Source organism: Protomyctophum bolini (assembly GCF_963924005.1).
Source record: "Protomyctophum bolini genome assembly, chromosome: 2".
Taxonomy (NCBI): Eukaryota; Metazoa; Chordata; class Actinopteri; order Myctophiformes; family Myctophidae; genus Protomyctophum; species Protomyctophum bolini.
The window spans coordinates 1,201,594-1,216,541 of NC_137863.1; the positions used below are offsets into that span (position 1 = coordinate 1,201,594).

Sequence of the window (14,948 nt, forward strand, 5' to 3'; positions counted from 1 at the left end):
TGTGTTTATAGACAGTCGACACCCAAAATGTAAAAGCACATTCTATAAAACAAATCAACAGCCATAAATACAGTAATAAATGTATATTAAAGTATAGTGGTTGTTACCTGAGCAGTGTGGTGTATAGTGTAGTATATAAAGTTGTCACACGGAAAGTTGTCACACGGATATAACTCCTGGCTTCACGCACACACACATGCTATAATACTGTAGTTACATGCCTATTGTCAGAACTGTCGCTGTTGCCACATTCTGGTAGAGAAACAAGCAACCAGATCGTGAGCACTTTTAAGCCTATTTGGAAAAACAAAAACATCTTCAAGAAGCACAACTTATTTTTATTTTATTTAAATTTTTATTGTAACTTAAAACAGTGGATTATTTCATCGTCATCATTTATTTAACTCACGACCACATGGTTTGGAGCACAGATTCATAAAAGTATACAATCAGAAGTAGGCTATACAATACATTACAGATTACACGATAATATACATAGACATATCGGAAGGCTTTCCCTATTTGTACAGTGGAAGAACATTTTTCAGAAAAGCACCCAATTTATAGATTACTTTTTGTTTTTCAGATTTTAGTAATGCAATTAATTTAAACATAGAAGGGTGGGTAAAAAAATAAAGTGGCAGGTATTTTTGCCTGAAATTCATACTATATATATTTGATACTTTGACTACTTGAAATATTCTAACAACCCGATTGATTGATTTATTGATTGATTGGTTTTAATTATTTATTCCCCAGTATACATAATGCGTACATTTAAATTCATATTCGTAAAAGAGGTAAAACATGTAGGCCTAGTATAGTACAGTAGCCCTACAGGGAGAAAGAGGTTGCAGCCGTCCATAGACCTGTGCTCTTTGACAGCGGTTTTGAAGGAGTCTAGGGATTCACATGTATTAATGGCTGTTGGCAGGGCGTTCCAGATTTTAGTGGCATAGGAGCGGAATACATTTTTATACATTTTTATCCCGGGGATCTCCCTCGTACAAGACATATTTGTACATGGTTGGGGGAAATTAAGTACTTCTATTAGTAGTTACTAGTGAAAAAACAAACAAAAAATATATAGGCTATTTTTTTTTTTATGTGAACTTTCCAAACTACTTTCCATGAAAACAAGCCAAAGATCTATGCTTATAATAAGCAGACTTGGCAACACCGACTGCTGTCCACCCTGCTGAACCACGTGATTCTCCGTGAACCGTGACTTGAGGTACTTTTTTTCCTTTAAAACAATCAGTAATAATACAAGTACACAGATTTTTGGTGGTCCCCGGACCACCTGGAACCCCTTCAAGGACCGCTGGTGGTCCCCGGACCACTGGTTGAGAACCACTGCATTGCAGTGACGCCAATAAACCAAGTGATTCTCCGTAAACCATGACTTACGGTACTATATTGCCTTTTAAAACAAACAGTAAAGGTAAAATAAAAAAGTCGACAGATTTAAAGAGGTGGGAACTAAATGAAAAGCGGAACGGACTCCAGCCGAGACCAAAACACAGACGGACCGGACCGGAAGCGGAACTGAGTGTAAACAAAGTTTTTTTCCTGTGCGCCAGAAGAAGAAGAAGAAGGCTAACCTGCTAACGGCTAAACGGCTAACAGTAAGTGGTTGATTTAACGTACTGTTTAATTATGACACTCTAACGAAGCGGCTCGCTTGTTGCAACACTTCGAAATGAGTTTCACACGTCAGAGAATCCACGTTGTAACTTTAAGGGGCCTTAAAATACCTTAAATTACGAGCTGCGTTCACAAACACAGACACGTTGTTGTGTTGTGTTGTGTTATCTGTCTGTCTGTCTGTCTTTCTGTCTAATTGACAGTAGCCTGTGTGCTAATTAAAATATTAGTGGACAGACAGGCTGATATAATGTCAACATATTCAGAGTTTTCGTCAGTAGTCTGAATAGCTTGACACAGACATATAACACACAATACAAGATCAGTGGTTCTCAAACCTGGTCATTTAGGACCCCCACATCTCTATGGAGGAACCTACTGGACCCATAACGGTCCATTTGGTTCCATGTGTTACATTGATTGATTGATTGAAATATTTATTAACAGTTTGTAGAATTACAGTACATTTCAAGTCGCTCTGGATTAAGAGCGTCTGCTAAATGCCTAAATTGTAAATTGTAAGCACAAACGCAATACAATGACTGTTAACTGTGAGTGGACGACCCAATTAAGCATTACACTTGTTTACAACATCAGGGTCCACCTTGTTCAATTCATCAACACATTTAGAGACTTACAAATAGACACTTCTATATAGTTATAGAACAGAACAAGAATTCATCATAAAGGAAGCAACAAGGGAAAATAAACATATACAGTGAGGGGAAAAGGGGGGGGTTTTGATTTTACGGGGGCCAGTTTCGAATTGCAGCCGTCCGTAGGTGCCCTTTGAGAGCGGTTTTGAAGGAGTCAAGGGATTCACATGTCTTAATGACTGTTGGTAGGGCGTCCCACATTTTGGTGAAAGTCATTAAAGGAGAATTCCATGCTAGAATGCTTTCTTATATTTCTTACCTTTCTTTGTAGTTGTTACGTCCCCACAAAAGAGGTCCAGGTGTTTTTTTGTGCAAAAGCTCCTTATTGGCTGTTTCCCCTACCATAAGCCCTAAATGAATTGCATTGCATTGAATGGGAATTGAATGGGGCTATGGGGTGTTGTGCTAATTTGCTTATTTCCATCTAAATAAGTAGTAAAGTGTGCCGCTTGGGATATTATTTACATTATGAAGAGAGGATATATTCAAAGAAATAATAATTTTGAGCGATGGAAATAAGCGAATTAGCACAACACCCCATAGCCCCATTCAATTCAATGCAATTCATTGAGGGCTTATGGTAGGGGAAATAGCCAATAAGGAGCTTTTGCACAAAATAACACCTGGACCTCTTTGGTGGGGACGTAACAACTACAAAGAAAGGTAAGAAAGCCTTCTAGCATGGAATTCTCCTTTAAAGCTGTTCTGGGTGGAAACCGTCAACCCCTTTTGGTGTTTTAAGAATTATGTTATACCTCAGCTATTGAAAAATAGCAGATCTACAAGCTCGGGTCTAAATGGGTTGGTTTGCATGTATTTTTCTGCTTCAGGAATCTGCAGCGAAGAAGAAGACGGAGGAAAAACAAACAGAGCAAACGGACAAACAAACATCGATGCTTTAGTTTCTGCCCCGGTGACATGAATCCCAGCGGGGGTCTGTTCGGGGCTTCGCCTCAAGGGGGCGCCTTCCAGGTTCCGGGCGGTGGCGGTGGCAGCAACAAGCCGGGGATGTTCCAGTCTGCGTTCGGCTCTCAGCCACAGGGGGCAGCGTTCTTCCAGTCTGGAACGTTCCCACAGTCCGCTATGATGCAGGGACTCACACCAGCTGTTGGAGGTAAGTGAGTAAGCCTTGCCGAGCCATGGGGCCCATAGGGGGCAGGAGCCTATCTGCTGTTTCTGTAGCCATGGGGCCCATAGGGAGTAGGAGCCTGTTTCTGTAGCCATGAGGCCCATAGGGGCAGGAGCCTATCTCCTGTTTCTGTAGCCATGAGGCCCATAGGGGCAGGAGCCTATCTCCTGTTTCTGTAGCCATGGGGCCCATAGGGGGCAGGAGCCTATCTCCTGTTTCTGTTGCCATGAGGCCCATAGGGGCAGGAGCCTATCTCCTGTTTCTGTAGCCATGGGGCCCATAGGGGGCAGGAGCCTATCTCCTGTTTCTGTAGCCATGAGGCCCATAGGGGGCAGGAGCCTATCTCCTGTTTCTGTAGCCATGAGGCCCATAGGGGCAGGAGCCTATCTCCTGTTTCTGTAGCCATGAGGCCCATAGGGGGCAGGAGCCTATCTCCTGTTTCTGTAGCCATGAGGCCCATAGGGGGCAGGAGCCTATCTCCTGTTTCTGTAGCCATGAGGCCCATAGGGGGCAGGAGCCTATCTCCTGTTTCTGTAGCCATGAGGCCCATAGGGGCAGGAGCCTATCTCCTGTTTCTGTAGCCATGAGGCCCATAGGGGCAGGAGTCCATATATCCTGTTTCTGTAGCCATGAGGCCCATAGGGGGCAGGAGCCTATCTACTGTTTCTGTAGCCAAGAGGCCAGGAGCCTATCTCCTGTTTCTGTAGCCATGAGGCCCATAGGGGCAGGAGCCTATCTCCTGTTTCTGTAGCCATGAGGCCCATAGGGGCAGGAGTCCATATATCCTGTTTCTGTAGCCATGAGGCCCATAGGGGGCAGGAGCCTATCTACTGTTTCTGTAGCCAAGAGGCCAGGAGCCTATCTCCTGTTTCTGTAGCCATGGGGCCCATAGGGGGCAGGAGCCTATCTCCTGTTTCTGTAGCCATGGGGCCCATAGGGGCAGGAGCCTATCTCCTGTTTCTGTAGCCATGGGGCCCATAGGGGCAGGAGCCTATCTCCTGTTTCTGTAGCCATGAGGCCCATAGGGGCAGGAGCCTATCTCCTGTTTCTGTAGCCATGAGGCCCATAGGGGGCAGGAGCCTATCTCCTGTTTCTGTAGCCATGAGGCCCATAGGGGGCAGGAGCCTATCTCCTGTTTCTGTAGCCATGAGGCCCATAGGGGCAGGAGCCTATCTCCTGTTTCTGTAGCCATGAGGCCCATAGGGGGCAGGAGCCTATCTCCTGTTTCTGTAGCCATGAGGCCCATAGGGGCAGGAGGGTTCCTCTGCCACGCACACACTCACACACACCATTACATTCACAGAGAACCGCCCAATGATGTAACCGCAGAACTTTCGATTAGTTGTTAACTGTTTTGTTTAATTGAATCATTTCTTAACAGTGATTTTAACCCATTTAGACCTAAAACATGTTTCTATGTCACTTATATATATATATATATATATATATTAATATGACATTGGCCGCTGACCCCCCATCTGAAAATGTGTTGTTCCAGGGACCCTCTCAGTAGCAAAGATTTGAGTTAAAAAACTCGCTCTGAAAGAACATGTATTCAAAGATTTCAGGCACATTTTCACGATTTTTCAAAAATAACATAATGCTTGAAACACCAAAAGGTGTTCCCGCCCCAAAATGGGTTAACCCATTCTGAACGGGAACCCATTATGGTGTTAGCATCATGTTATGCTTTAGCTATTGAAAAATAGCAGATCTACAAGCTTATAGTGCGCCACCGAGTGGCGCGCTACGAGCTTGTAGGTCTGCTATTTTTGAAAAAATCGAAGAACGACTGACATTTATAGAATCTGATCTCAGGTCAGAATGGGTTCATCAGACCATAGTGTGTGTCCAGTGGAAACCTCGTATGAATCTGATCTCAGGTCAGAATGGGTTAATGAACTGTTAACACCCCTAACCCTAAAAGATGTGATAAATGGTGTCCCACGTACAGGCTCAGCGGTGACCTCCATGTTTGGACAGACGCCGTCCTTTGGACAGACGCCGTCCTCCTCCTCGCTGTTCGGACCGCCGCAGGGATCTGAACCGGCGACCCCCATGAGCCAGGCAGGTTACCATGGTTACCATGCTCTCCAGTGTTGTTGTTGTGATGAATACTGGACAACTCACCCCATGTGCTTGCCCATTTTTCCTCCCGGAATTTTTCCACATAACTTTGTAATATGCTATTGGCTGTTTAGTTTGTATTCTTTTTGGAAAAATATAAAAAGATACTCCTGTGGAAAGGCTATATTATTTTTTACTTATTATATTGACCCTATAAACAATTTAGTATTTTTTAGTATATGCGAGGTTTTGCCCCCTCAAATGGTACCTCGTCAGATAATCCCCACATTATCCTACGACAACTTCTGTGAACAGACTTCACTGTAGTAGCTTTTCATAAATTATATTTGTACAACAATTAAATTACATTACAGTGCATTTCAAGCACAAACTCAATACAGAGACTGTTAACTGTGAGTGGACGACCCAATTAAGCATTACACTTGTTTACAACAGGGTCCACCTTGTTCAATTCATCAAAAGATTTAGAGACGTACAAATAGACACTTCTATATAGTCAAAGAACAGAACAGGAATTCATCATAAAGGAGGTAAAAAGGGAAAAGAAACATATACAGTGAGGGGGAAAAAGGGGGGGGGGGATTCAGATTTTACGGGGGCCAGTTTCGAATTGCAGCCGTCCGTATAGGTGCCCTTTGAGACCGGTTTTGAAGGACTAATCAATGATCTGTTCTATTCTATTCTATCCTATCCCAGGCCTTTGGTCAGAGCAGCGCTATGAGCATCAGCTCTATGTTCGGGGCGGGCAGTGGCAGCACAGCAGCTTTTGGACAGGTCAGAATCATTATGAATAATTATAATATCCTTATTATTAATTATTATCAATATAATACATGTTTAGAAGCATAACTGGCTCTCGATGGTGACGGAATGAAGGTAGGTTTCAGTTCGTAGCAGTTCGTAGTAGGCTCTGCTTGTCCTACTAGTGTGCAACACGCAAGTAGGCACTCGACAGAGTGCCGTTCTAGTTATTACTGTTATTACCATCAATCAAATACATATTTAGAAGCATATTCTATAATGCAAGTTCCAGTTTCCTATGCCGAAAACGCAATTTATTAATGTTTTTTTTTTTTTTACAATGACAATTAATTGTCATATACTGCGCTGCTCCGCTCCCTCCAGGTGAGTGGAGCCGTGTTCGGACAGACTCCAGCGTTCGGGCAGCAGTCGGTCTTCGGTCAGCATCAGCCTCCTCATCCTCCAGGCTTCGGTCAGCATCAGCCTCCTCCTCTTACAGGCTTCGGTCAGCATCAGCCTCCTCCTCCTCCAAGCTTCGGTCAGCAGCCTCCTCCTCTTACAGGCTTCGGTCAGCAGCCTCCTCCTCTCGCAGGCTTCGGTCAGCAGCCTCCGCAGCCTCCAGGCTTCGGTCAGCAGCCTTCAGTGTTCAGCCTTCCGTCAGCTGCCTCCCACACTACCACCACAGGTGCGTTAGAGCGAGTGTTTAGTTCCCACTCCCATCATGGAATTGAACTGTCATTATCAATCGGAACCAGAAAAGGATCACATGATTCAAACCTTAATTTTTTTTGTCCACAGGTTCCGCCTCCTCCACCACAGGCTCCTTTGGACACACCCCCTTCGGCCAGCCTCTGTCCACTGGCTCCTCCTCCTCCTCTGCTGTGGGGGTGTTTGGCTCAGCGGCGCAGGGCGCACCGTCCTCTGCTGTGGGGGTGTTTGGCTCTGCGTCGCAGGGCGCGCCGTCCTCTGCTGTGGGGGTGTTTGGCTCTGCGCCTCAGGGGGCACCGTCCTCTGCTGGGGGGGTGTTTGGCTCAGCGCCTCAGGGGGCGCCGTCCTCTGCTGGGGGGGTGTTTGGCTCTGCGCCTCAGGGGGCGCCGTCCTCTGCTGGGGGGGTGTTTGGCTCAGCGCCGCAGGGCGCCCCGTCCTCTGCTGTGGGGGTGTTTGGCTCAGCGGCGCAGGGTGCGCCGTCCTCTGCTGTGGGGGTGTTTGGCTCTGCGCCGCAGGGTGCACCGTCCTCTGCTGTGGGGGTGTTTGGCTCTGCGCCGCAGGGCGCACCGTCCTCTGCTGTGGGGGTGTTTGGCTCAGCGGCGCAGGGTGCGCCGTCCTCTGCTGTGGGGGTGTTTGGCTCTGCGCCGCAGGGTGCACCGTCCTCTGCTGGGGGGGTGTTTGGCTCTGCAGCGCTTCAGGGCGCGCCGTCCTCTGCTGTGGGGGTGTTTGGCTCAGCGGCGCAGGGCGCACCGTCCTCTGCTGTGGGGGTGTTTGGCTCTGCGCCGCAGGGCGTGGCGCTGCCCCAGTTCAGCTTCAAGCCCTCCAACGAGGTGCTGTTTAAGCCCATCTTCAGCGCCAGCCCTGAACCGCCACTACCCTCCTCCTCCTCCTCCTCCAACAACAACCCTGAACTGAGCAGTGCTGCTGGGTCTGGCATGGAGAGCAGCACTCCTCCTCCTCCTCCTCCTCCTCCTCCAGCACCAGCTCCACCCCTGGGCTTCAGCTTCTCCCAGCCTGCTCACATCTCCACCCAGAAGGAGCCTCCGCCTCAGGCCTCCTCCATCTCCTCCTCTACCTCCTCCTCCACCACCGGAGGCGCTGTGGCGCTGCAGTTCACCTTCTCCCAGCCGGCTTCTTCGCCCTGTGGCACCAACGCTGCACCCCCCACCGAGCCCACCACCCCGTCTACGTTCAGGTGTGTAATCAGTACAGGGTACAGTCAGACAGTAATGTAATCAGTACAGGGTACAGTCCTGACCTTAACCTCACAAATACTATGCAGAAATTGGCAAAACTATTCAGATCTATTCTACAGTACGAGCTTGTAGATCTGCTATCTTTCCCCAATAGCTTAAAAGTATAGCATGATGCCTATAAAACACAAAACCATAATAAAATAATGCTAATCCCCTTTGCCTTGCCTCTCCTCGTCTTGCCTCTCAGCTTCTCCACCAAAGTGCTCCAGCCACAGACCGTAGCGCCACTCTTCGGTCAGGCGAGCGGCTTCGGTCAGCCGTCTGCGTTCGGCGACCCCCAGAAAGCCAAAGACAACGCCCCCGCCCCCGCCGCAGAGGAGAGGAGCGACAGGGAGGCCACGGGGGAATCCAACCCGTTCGCAGCGCGGCCCGGCAAAGGAACCAAGCGGAAGGAGAGCCCGTCGGGGCCCGACGGACCGGAGAGGGCCAGGAAGGAGGAGGAGGAGAGCCCCCAGACGGAGGGGGAGACGCCTCGACAATCACAGGTCAGCGTTATGGTAGCCTCGGAAACCCAGACGTTTTTATTTCCAGGGAGAAAAAAAAAAGTCTGCGGCCGAGTCCACTTCAATACGGCATAGAGTAGCGCAAACGTCGCTTAATCTCTGCTGATTTCTGATCGTCTGCACCTTTGTTAAATTAACGCACACACAAATCCAGACTATGAATGAGCCTTAAGCTGATCCTTTTGAAGCTAACTCAAATGCCTCCATCATGGTTTTTCCTCCTGGTTGTTACAGAAGAGGCCTCTGCTGCGGTCTCGGGGCCCGGTGGCGGGCCTGTTCGGCCGGGCACTGAGCGGCGTTCTGAAGGAGGCCAGACGGGGTGATCCAGCACCGAGGAACCGGAGCCAGGTAAACAGCAGAGACAGTAGAACCGGAGCCAGGTAAACAGCAGAGACAGTAGAACAGGAGCCAGGTAAACAGCAGAGACAGTAGAACCGGAGCCAGGTAAACAGCAGAGACAGTAGAACCGGAGCCAGGTAAACAGCAGAGACAGTAGAACCGGAGCCAGGTAAACAGCAGAGACAGTAGAACAGGAGAACAGGTAAACAGCAGAGACAGTAGAACCGGAGCCAGGTAAACAGCAGAGACAGTAGAACCGGAGCCAGGTAAACAGCAGAGACAGTAGAACAGGAGAACAGGTAAACAGCAGAGACAGTAGAACCGGAGCCAGGTAAACAGCAGAGACAGTAGAACAGGAGCCAGGTAAACAGCAGAGACAGTAGAACAGGAGAACAGGTAAACAGCAGAGACAGTAGAACAGGAGAACAGGTAAACAGCAGAGACAGTAGAACAGGAGAACAGGTACACACAATAATTCTTAGTAATTATTTGTTTGGTCCAAAATATTGTGTGTGTTGTCATGATTTGTCACGACAAGAGTTGGCTTCGTACGACGCTTAAGAGGTCTTTAAATAAATACGTTTTGAAATGCCTATGGGGGAGAAATGCATTGGGATTCATTTCCTGGGCCACTCGTCGTTCTGAAAGGGGGAGGGACTGCGACGCTCCATAGGAGCCACACGGTGGAACAGCCTGGAAACCAGTGTTAAACTGACCTCCAATCTGAGGACATTTTAAACAGAAGACTGAACTATGGCTGCTGGAAACCAGTGTTAAACTGACCTCCAATCTGAGGACATTTTAAACAGAAGACTGAACTATGGCTACTGGAAAAGGTTCCCCTATAAAAGGGTCCTCTTAGAGAGGGACGGATAGGGACGTACTTGTTGTGTTGTATAATGTAATGTTTATGTACCGTTGTGTGTTTGTGATGTATTTTAAAGTAGTGTTTCCGTTCAGTGTGAAGAGGACCTCAGTGGAAACACGTCTTTGGACTTTACTGTGAGATCCTTGAATCGCTGATTTTATTAATGTTATTTTTTGTGACTACGTTTTTATTAAGCATTGTGGATTTGTCATTTTCACGACAAACCCCCCATCGCCCCACCCTCCCCAAGGTTCCAATTACCAGTAAGACGCGCAAACGCGGGAAGCGAACGCGGCTCATACATATTTGGGTTTTTTTAAGATTTATTTTTAAGTTATTATTTTTTTAAGTTAAGTTATTTTTAAGTTAAGTTTTTAACTTAGCCATAACCATATAAGGAGTCCCCAAAGCAGCTATACGTCCAAATATGGAGTGTGTTGCATCAATCGCAAACAAATCACTCAGCTCCATATATGGGCACAAAAGCGGGACAGACAGACAGACACACAGACATGATCTGCTAGGTCTCATAGTAAGTGCTCAGTGCGTTCGCAATCACTGCGTTCGCAATCATTGCGTTAGTTTGAAATTTTACAATACATAGGCATCTTGGCTGGTAGCCTTACAGATAAGATTGAAAAGCAGACATACATACACTCAGGGGGGTGGACGCCTCTGCCTTGCATAGTCCCCAGTGAATAGGCATTTTGCCCTTCACTGGTAACCTTATTTTGGATTTGTTTTAAATATAGGAAGGTTTTGTGGGCTGGGCTTTTTACTAAAAAGCCCCCCCTTTTAAATACTACACACATACATACATACATACCTACATACATACATTTCAGACGTTTTAGCAGTTTTTAAGGACCCACTTTTAGGCCAGTGCACCAGAGCAAGCTTTTGCCTTTTTTTAAACCCCACCCATTTTAACCAAATACATACATACATACATACATACATACATGTAAAATATGGCATTATAGTTGTGCTTTGACCTTTTCTACAGCCTCTGTAAGTGCTTCAATAGACTGCCTTTTTGCTCCATTAGCTCTCGTAAATTAATATGTCCAACCCTAATACATTCAGAAATAGTATTTTCCATTTTTACCAGCTGCAAGCTGGTCAATATTAGCTTGTGAAAGTCCCGACAGGAGATCATTTTCTGCTGAGCCTGCTCTGTCACCAGTTGGCAACACTGGTTGCCAAGCCTGCATATTTCCAGCCTAACGTGGATTCATTCACAGTTGCTTGCCTGGTTTGGTTTTTGGAGGCTCTGCTTAGCTTATTTCTGTCACGACAGTTGCCACCACTGGCAACAACAACCCATAACATCCCATCGTCTGCAACGGCACGGCTAGTCGAGCAGTTCTGATTGGCTGCCTCGTCTCCACTAACCATGTTGCCTCAGAATTCTTTAGGGTCACTAATTTGAGCATAACATCGGAGCGCAGCTAAAAAAAGTGGCATAACGTCAGCAGCAGACCCACAGATAATAATAACAATGCAGCTGGTAATTAATTGATTTAATCAATTTGGGCTTGTTTTTACAAAAAGACTATAATGTTGTAATTATGGTTATGCTTTTCTAAATGCATCAAAAGAGCCCCCAGCAGCAGCCCATGAGCCAGGCAGCAGAGTGGACGCGGGACACCAGGAGCCCCCAAACGCAGCAGCAGCCCCCTCCCATGGGCCAGGCACCAGCAGCAGAAGATTGGATGGACCCCATCCACACTCAGGGGATGGGGGGGCCCCCGCCGGGGCAGGGGGGGCCCCAGGCTCTGGACAGAGAGCTGGTGGAGACCACGGGTACGTGGGCTTTATTTTATATAATAAAATAATGCATGGACTATAGTTCCAAACATTGGAACTATCCCATTGAGACAAAGCGGGGTGCCTATGGGCTATAGTTCCACACATTGGAACTATATCCCATTGAGACGGCTGAGCTGACCGTCCAGGCCTCCTGGTTTCATTCTGACTCAAACGGTAGAAGAATCATCATAGCTCAGCCCATAATTATTATCATTTCATTAAATTTTAAGCCGCGAAGGGGGCGGAGCTCATGGCGGCCACGCCCCCGGCCAGACGCGGCGGCGGACGCCAGAGGACGGAGAGCACGGAGGGCCTGTCGCCCAATGAGCTCCTAGAGCTGGTGGTGCTGCAGGTGAAGAACGTCCCCCCGGCGCTCAACAAGAAGGACCTCCTGACCAAACACTTCTCTCAGTACGGAGCGCTGAGGACCGTCTACTGCCGGCCGCACAAGAACCTGGCCATCGTGCACTTCAGAGACCACGTGAGTTCCATGTTACACTCACTGCTGCTCACTGTTAACCAGAACCTGGCAACGTGAGTCCATTCACTGCTTCTCACTATTAATATAACTAGAACCTGGCCAGCGTGCACTTCAGAGACCACGTGAGTCTATCCATGTACACTGCTGCTCACTATTAACCAGAACCTGGCAACGTTAGTCTATTCACTGCTATTCACTGTTAACCAGAACCTGGCAACGTTAGTCCATCCACTGCTATTCACTATTAACTAGAACTATATATACCGTATGAAACAGAAGACTCTCTAATAAAAATCACACCCTTGTGAAGTGAGCAGTGCAACTGTTGCACTGCTCACTTCACAGGGGTGTGATTTTTATTATTATTACAGTATTAGGTTTTTTTCTTATGAAAGCAGAGAGTATTCTGTTTCATACGGTATATAGTATGTACATGTCGCTATAGGCCTTATTTTGTGAATAATAGTTATTCGGGTCCATGCCTTCTCTAAAGTTCTCTGGTGGGCGCAAGCTGCATTCAATAACCAATTACTGACAAACTGTATATGTGTACAATGTGTACTGTTTTCCTCCTAAAAGTAGACATTCAGGGCTTTCATTCGGTGTATGGTATGTATAGGATATTATTTGTGTTCATGTAAAAAAACTGAACTTAAATGTCTGTCAACTTCAACCTTCCATATATCTGCTGTTTTTTCAAGCGAGCAGAGTGCAGGAAAAAGCAGGTGTTAGAAAAAGTCAATATCTCCAGAATGGAAGATGGTAAAATCATGATTTAAAAATATATATTATATATATATAATAATATATATTGAAGTGGACAAGTTGGGCTTTCTCTTTTGATGTATGCGGTGTGATTCTCGCTATAAGAGAACAGTTTTCTGTGGCCCCCGAAACAGTTCCTTCGTCCAATGTTAATCCCTTAGCATAGCCCAAGACAGCCAAGCAGAATAGTCTAGCAGCAGGAGTGTTAAGGAATCTGCTTTATGACACGGACATGTTTGAACTGTTTCTCCTTCAGGAATCTGCAGCCAAGGCGAAGAAGAAGGGCAAAAACCTCCAGCGACACGAACTCTACATTCTCTGGCAGAGGAAGAAACAGAGTAAATATCAACCGTGTGTGTGTGTGTGTGTGTGTGTGTGTGTGTGTGTGTGTGTGTGTGTGTACGGCTGCACGCACTTCAGGTTTCTAAAGTGTCCTCAACCCTCCTCTGAGAAACAGACTAGAAAAAGTGCACAGCATAACGGGGTGAAGTAGTGCGTTGCTGTGGGGGAACTAAAGCACATCGTTATTGTTAATTATAATTAAGGTCCAGCTGAGAAGGGGAAGAGAGCCCCCCCGAAGAGGCAGGAGGAGGAGACGAAGGCCCAGAGCTCCTCGTCATCGTCCTCGTCTCCGGTCAGACGACCAACGGCGCCCCCTAGAGTCCCACCTGTCGGCGCCACCGTTAACCCCCGCAGGTAAAGCCTTTAGGCCCCGTTCACACATAAAGGACAACTGTGCTGTGCTCTGCCTGTGTTTCATGGCCCCGTTCACACATAAAGAACAACTGTGCTGTGCTCTGCCTGTGTTTCATGGCTTCATACACACATAAAGAACAACTGTGCTGTGCTCTGCCTGTGTTTCATGGCCCCGTTCACACATAAAGGACAACTGTGCTGTGCTCTGCCTGTGTTTCATGGCTTCATACACGTGTGTGTGTGTGTGTGTCCAGTGTCGGCTCTCCGGTCAAGAAGCCAGCGTCCGCTAAGACCCTCCAGATGGACAGTGACGGTCAGCAGAGAGGGGAGGAGCCGGGCCCGGACGCCCCGCCCCCAACCAGCAGCTCCGCCTCCTCCTCCGAGCGCCCCGTCCCCTCCTCCATCCTGCACCTGATTGGCCAGCTGGCCGAGACCGCCGAGGAGAAGTACCGCCTCCTGGAGCAGAGGGACAAGATACTGCGTCAAGGTAGCGTAGCTCCGCCCCCGTAGCTCCGCCCCCCCACAGTGTCGATTGGCTAATACTATGAAGAGAAATAGTAGTACATGACCATAGAGCGTCGCAGTCCCGCCCCCTTTCAGAACAACGAGTGGCCCAGGAAATGAATCCCAATGCATTTTTCCCCTTAGGCATTTCAAAACGTATTTATTTAAAGACCTTTTAAATAAATACATATGCTATACATATGTACTATGGCGTGCTATGACTACATACAATGCAATTATAGTGCTGTCTACATCACATGCTATAAGTCTGTATCAAATGCTATCTAAGTCTACAGAAATCGAACGTTGGTTTATTGCGTACCCTTAACTATAAACTGTGTTTTGAGATGCAAAATGCACCCCATTTTAATCTCTACTAGTAATATCCGTACAATGTTTCTGAACTGTCCACAGCCTTCTAAGACACTGTGTGCGTGCGTGTGCGTGTGCGTGTGTGTGTGTGTGTGTGTGTGTGTGTGTGTGTGTGTGCATCGCAGGTCGCTCTAAGAGGACGGACCTGGACATGTCCAAGGTGTTCGTGGGGACGTGTCCGGACATGTGTCCAGAGAAGGAACGCTACATGAGAGAGACACGCAACCAGCTCAGTGGCTTCGAGGTCCTCCCAGACACCGAGATGGTAACTATCTGTCCCCTCCCGACACCGAGACGGTAACTAACGTCCTTAATGCCTGTTAAGGCCGTCCTAGCCTGGTTAATAAACCAGACTAATATCGCACGGACCGCGGTATATTAGT

General features: G+C 47.4%; 3 protein-coding genes across 3 annotated transcripts in view; 2 read left to right on the plus strand and 1 right to left on the minus strand.

Annotated features, from left to right (window-relative positions):
- Nucleotides 1–244, minus strand: part of LOC308326031 (signal transducer and activator of transcription 1-like) — a 21,220-nt gene extending 20,976 nt beyond the window's left edge. The window contains exon 1 of the mRNA XM_080778842.1: nucleotides 108–244. The gene's annotated coding sequence lies outside the window, so the exon portion shown is untranslated. The remainder of the gene's footprint in view (nucleotides 1–107) is intronic.
- A 1,320-nt stretch (nucleotides 245–1,564) lies between these two features.
- On the plus strand, nucleotides 1,565–7,884 carry LOC308326042 (uncharacterized protein; the record flags this gene model as incomplete). The annotated part of the gene is made up of 7 exons (XM_080778853.1): nucleotides 1,565–1,628; nucleotides 3,134–3,417; nucleotides 5,387–5,499; nucleotides 6,217–6,294; nucleotides 6,646–6,946; nucleotides 7,060–7,774; nucleotides 7,812–7,884. The coding sequence occupies exons 2-7, from the start codon at nucleotides 3,222–3,224 to the stop codon at nucleotides 7,882–7,884; spliced, it is 1,476 nt and encodes a 491-aa protein (XP_080634979.1). The 5' UTR covers nucleotides 1,565–1,628; nucleotides 3,134–3,221.
- The window catches only part of mcm3ap (minichromosome maintenance complex component 3 associated protein), a 38,103-nt gene continuing 30,935 nt past the window's right edge, over nucleotides 7,781–14,948 (plus strand). Inside the window, exons 1-9 of the mRNA XM_080780161.1 lie at nucleotides 7,781–8,164; nucleotides 8,413–8,710; nucleotides 8,963–9,076; nucleotides 11,537–11,741; nucleotides 11,978–12,228; nucleotides 13,250–13,331; nucleotides 13,539–13,689; nucleotides 13,944–14,176; nucleotides 14,691–14,830. Of these exons, the coding sequence (XP_080636287.1) occupies nucleotides 7,905–8,164; nucleotides 8,413–8,710; nucleotides 8,963–9,076; nucleotides 11,537–11,741; nucleotides 11,978–12,228; nucleotides 13,250–13,331; nucleotides 13,539–13,689; nucleotides 13,944–14,176; nucleotides 14,691–14,830 (1,734 nt within the window). The 5' untranslated portion in view covers nucleotides 7,781–7,904. The remainder of the gene's footprint in view (nucleotides 8,165–8,412; nucleotides 8,711–8,962; nucleotides 9,077–11,536; nucleotides 11,742–11,977; nucleotides 12,229–13,249; nucleotides 13,332–13,538; nucleotides 13,690–13,943; nucleotides 14,177–14,690; nucleotides 14,831–14,948) is intronic.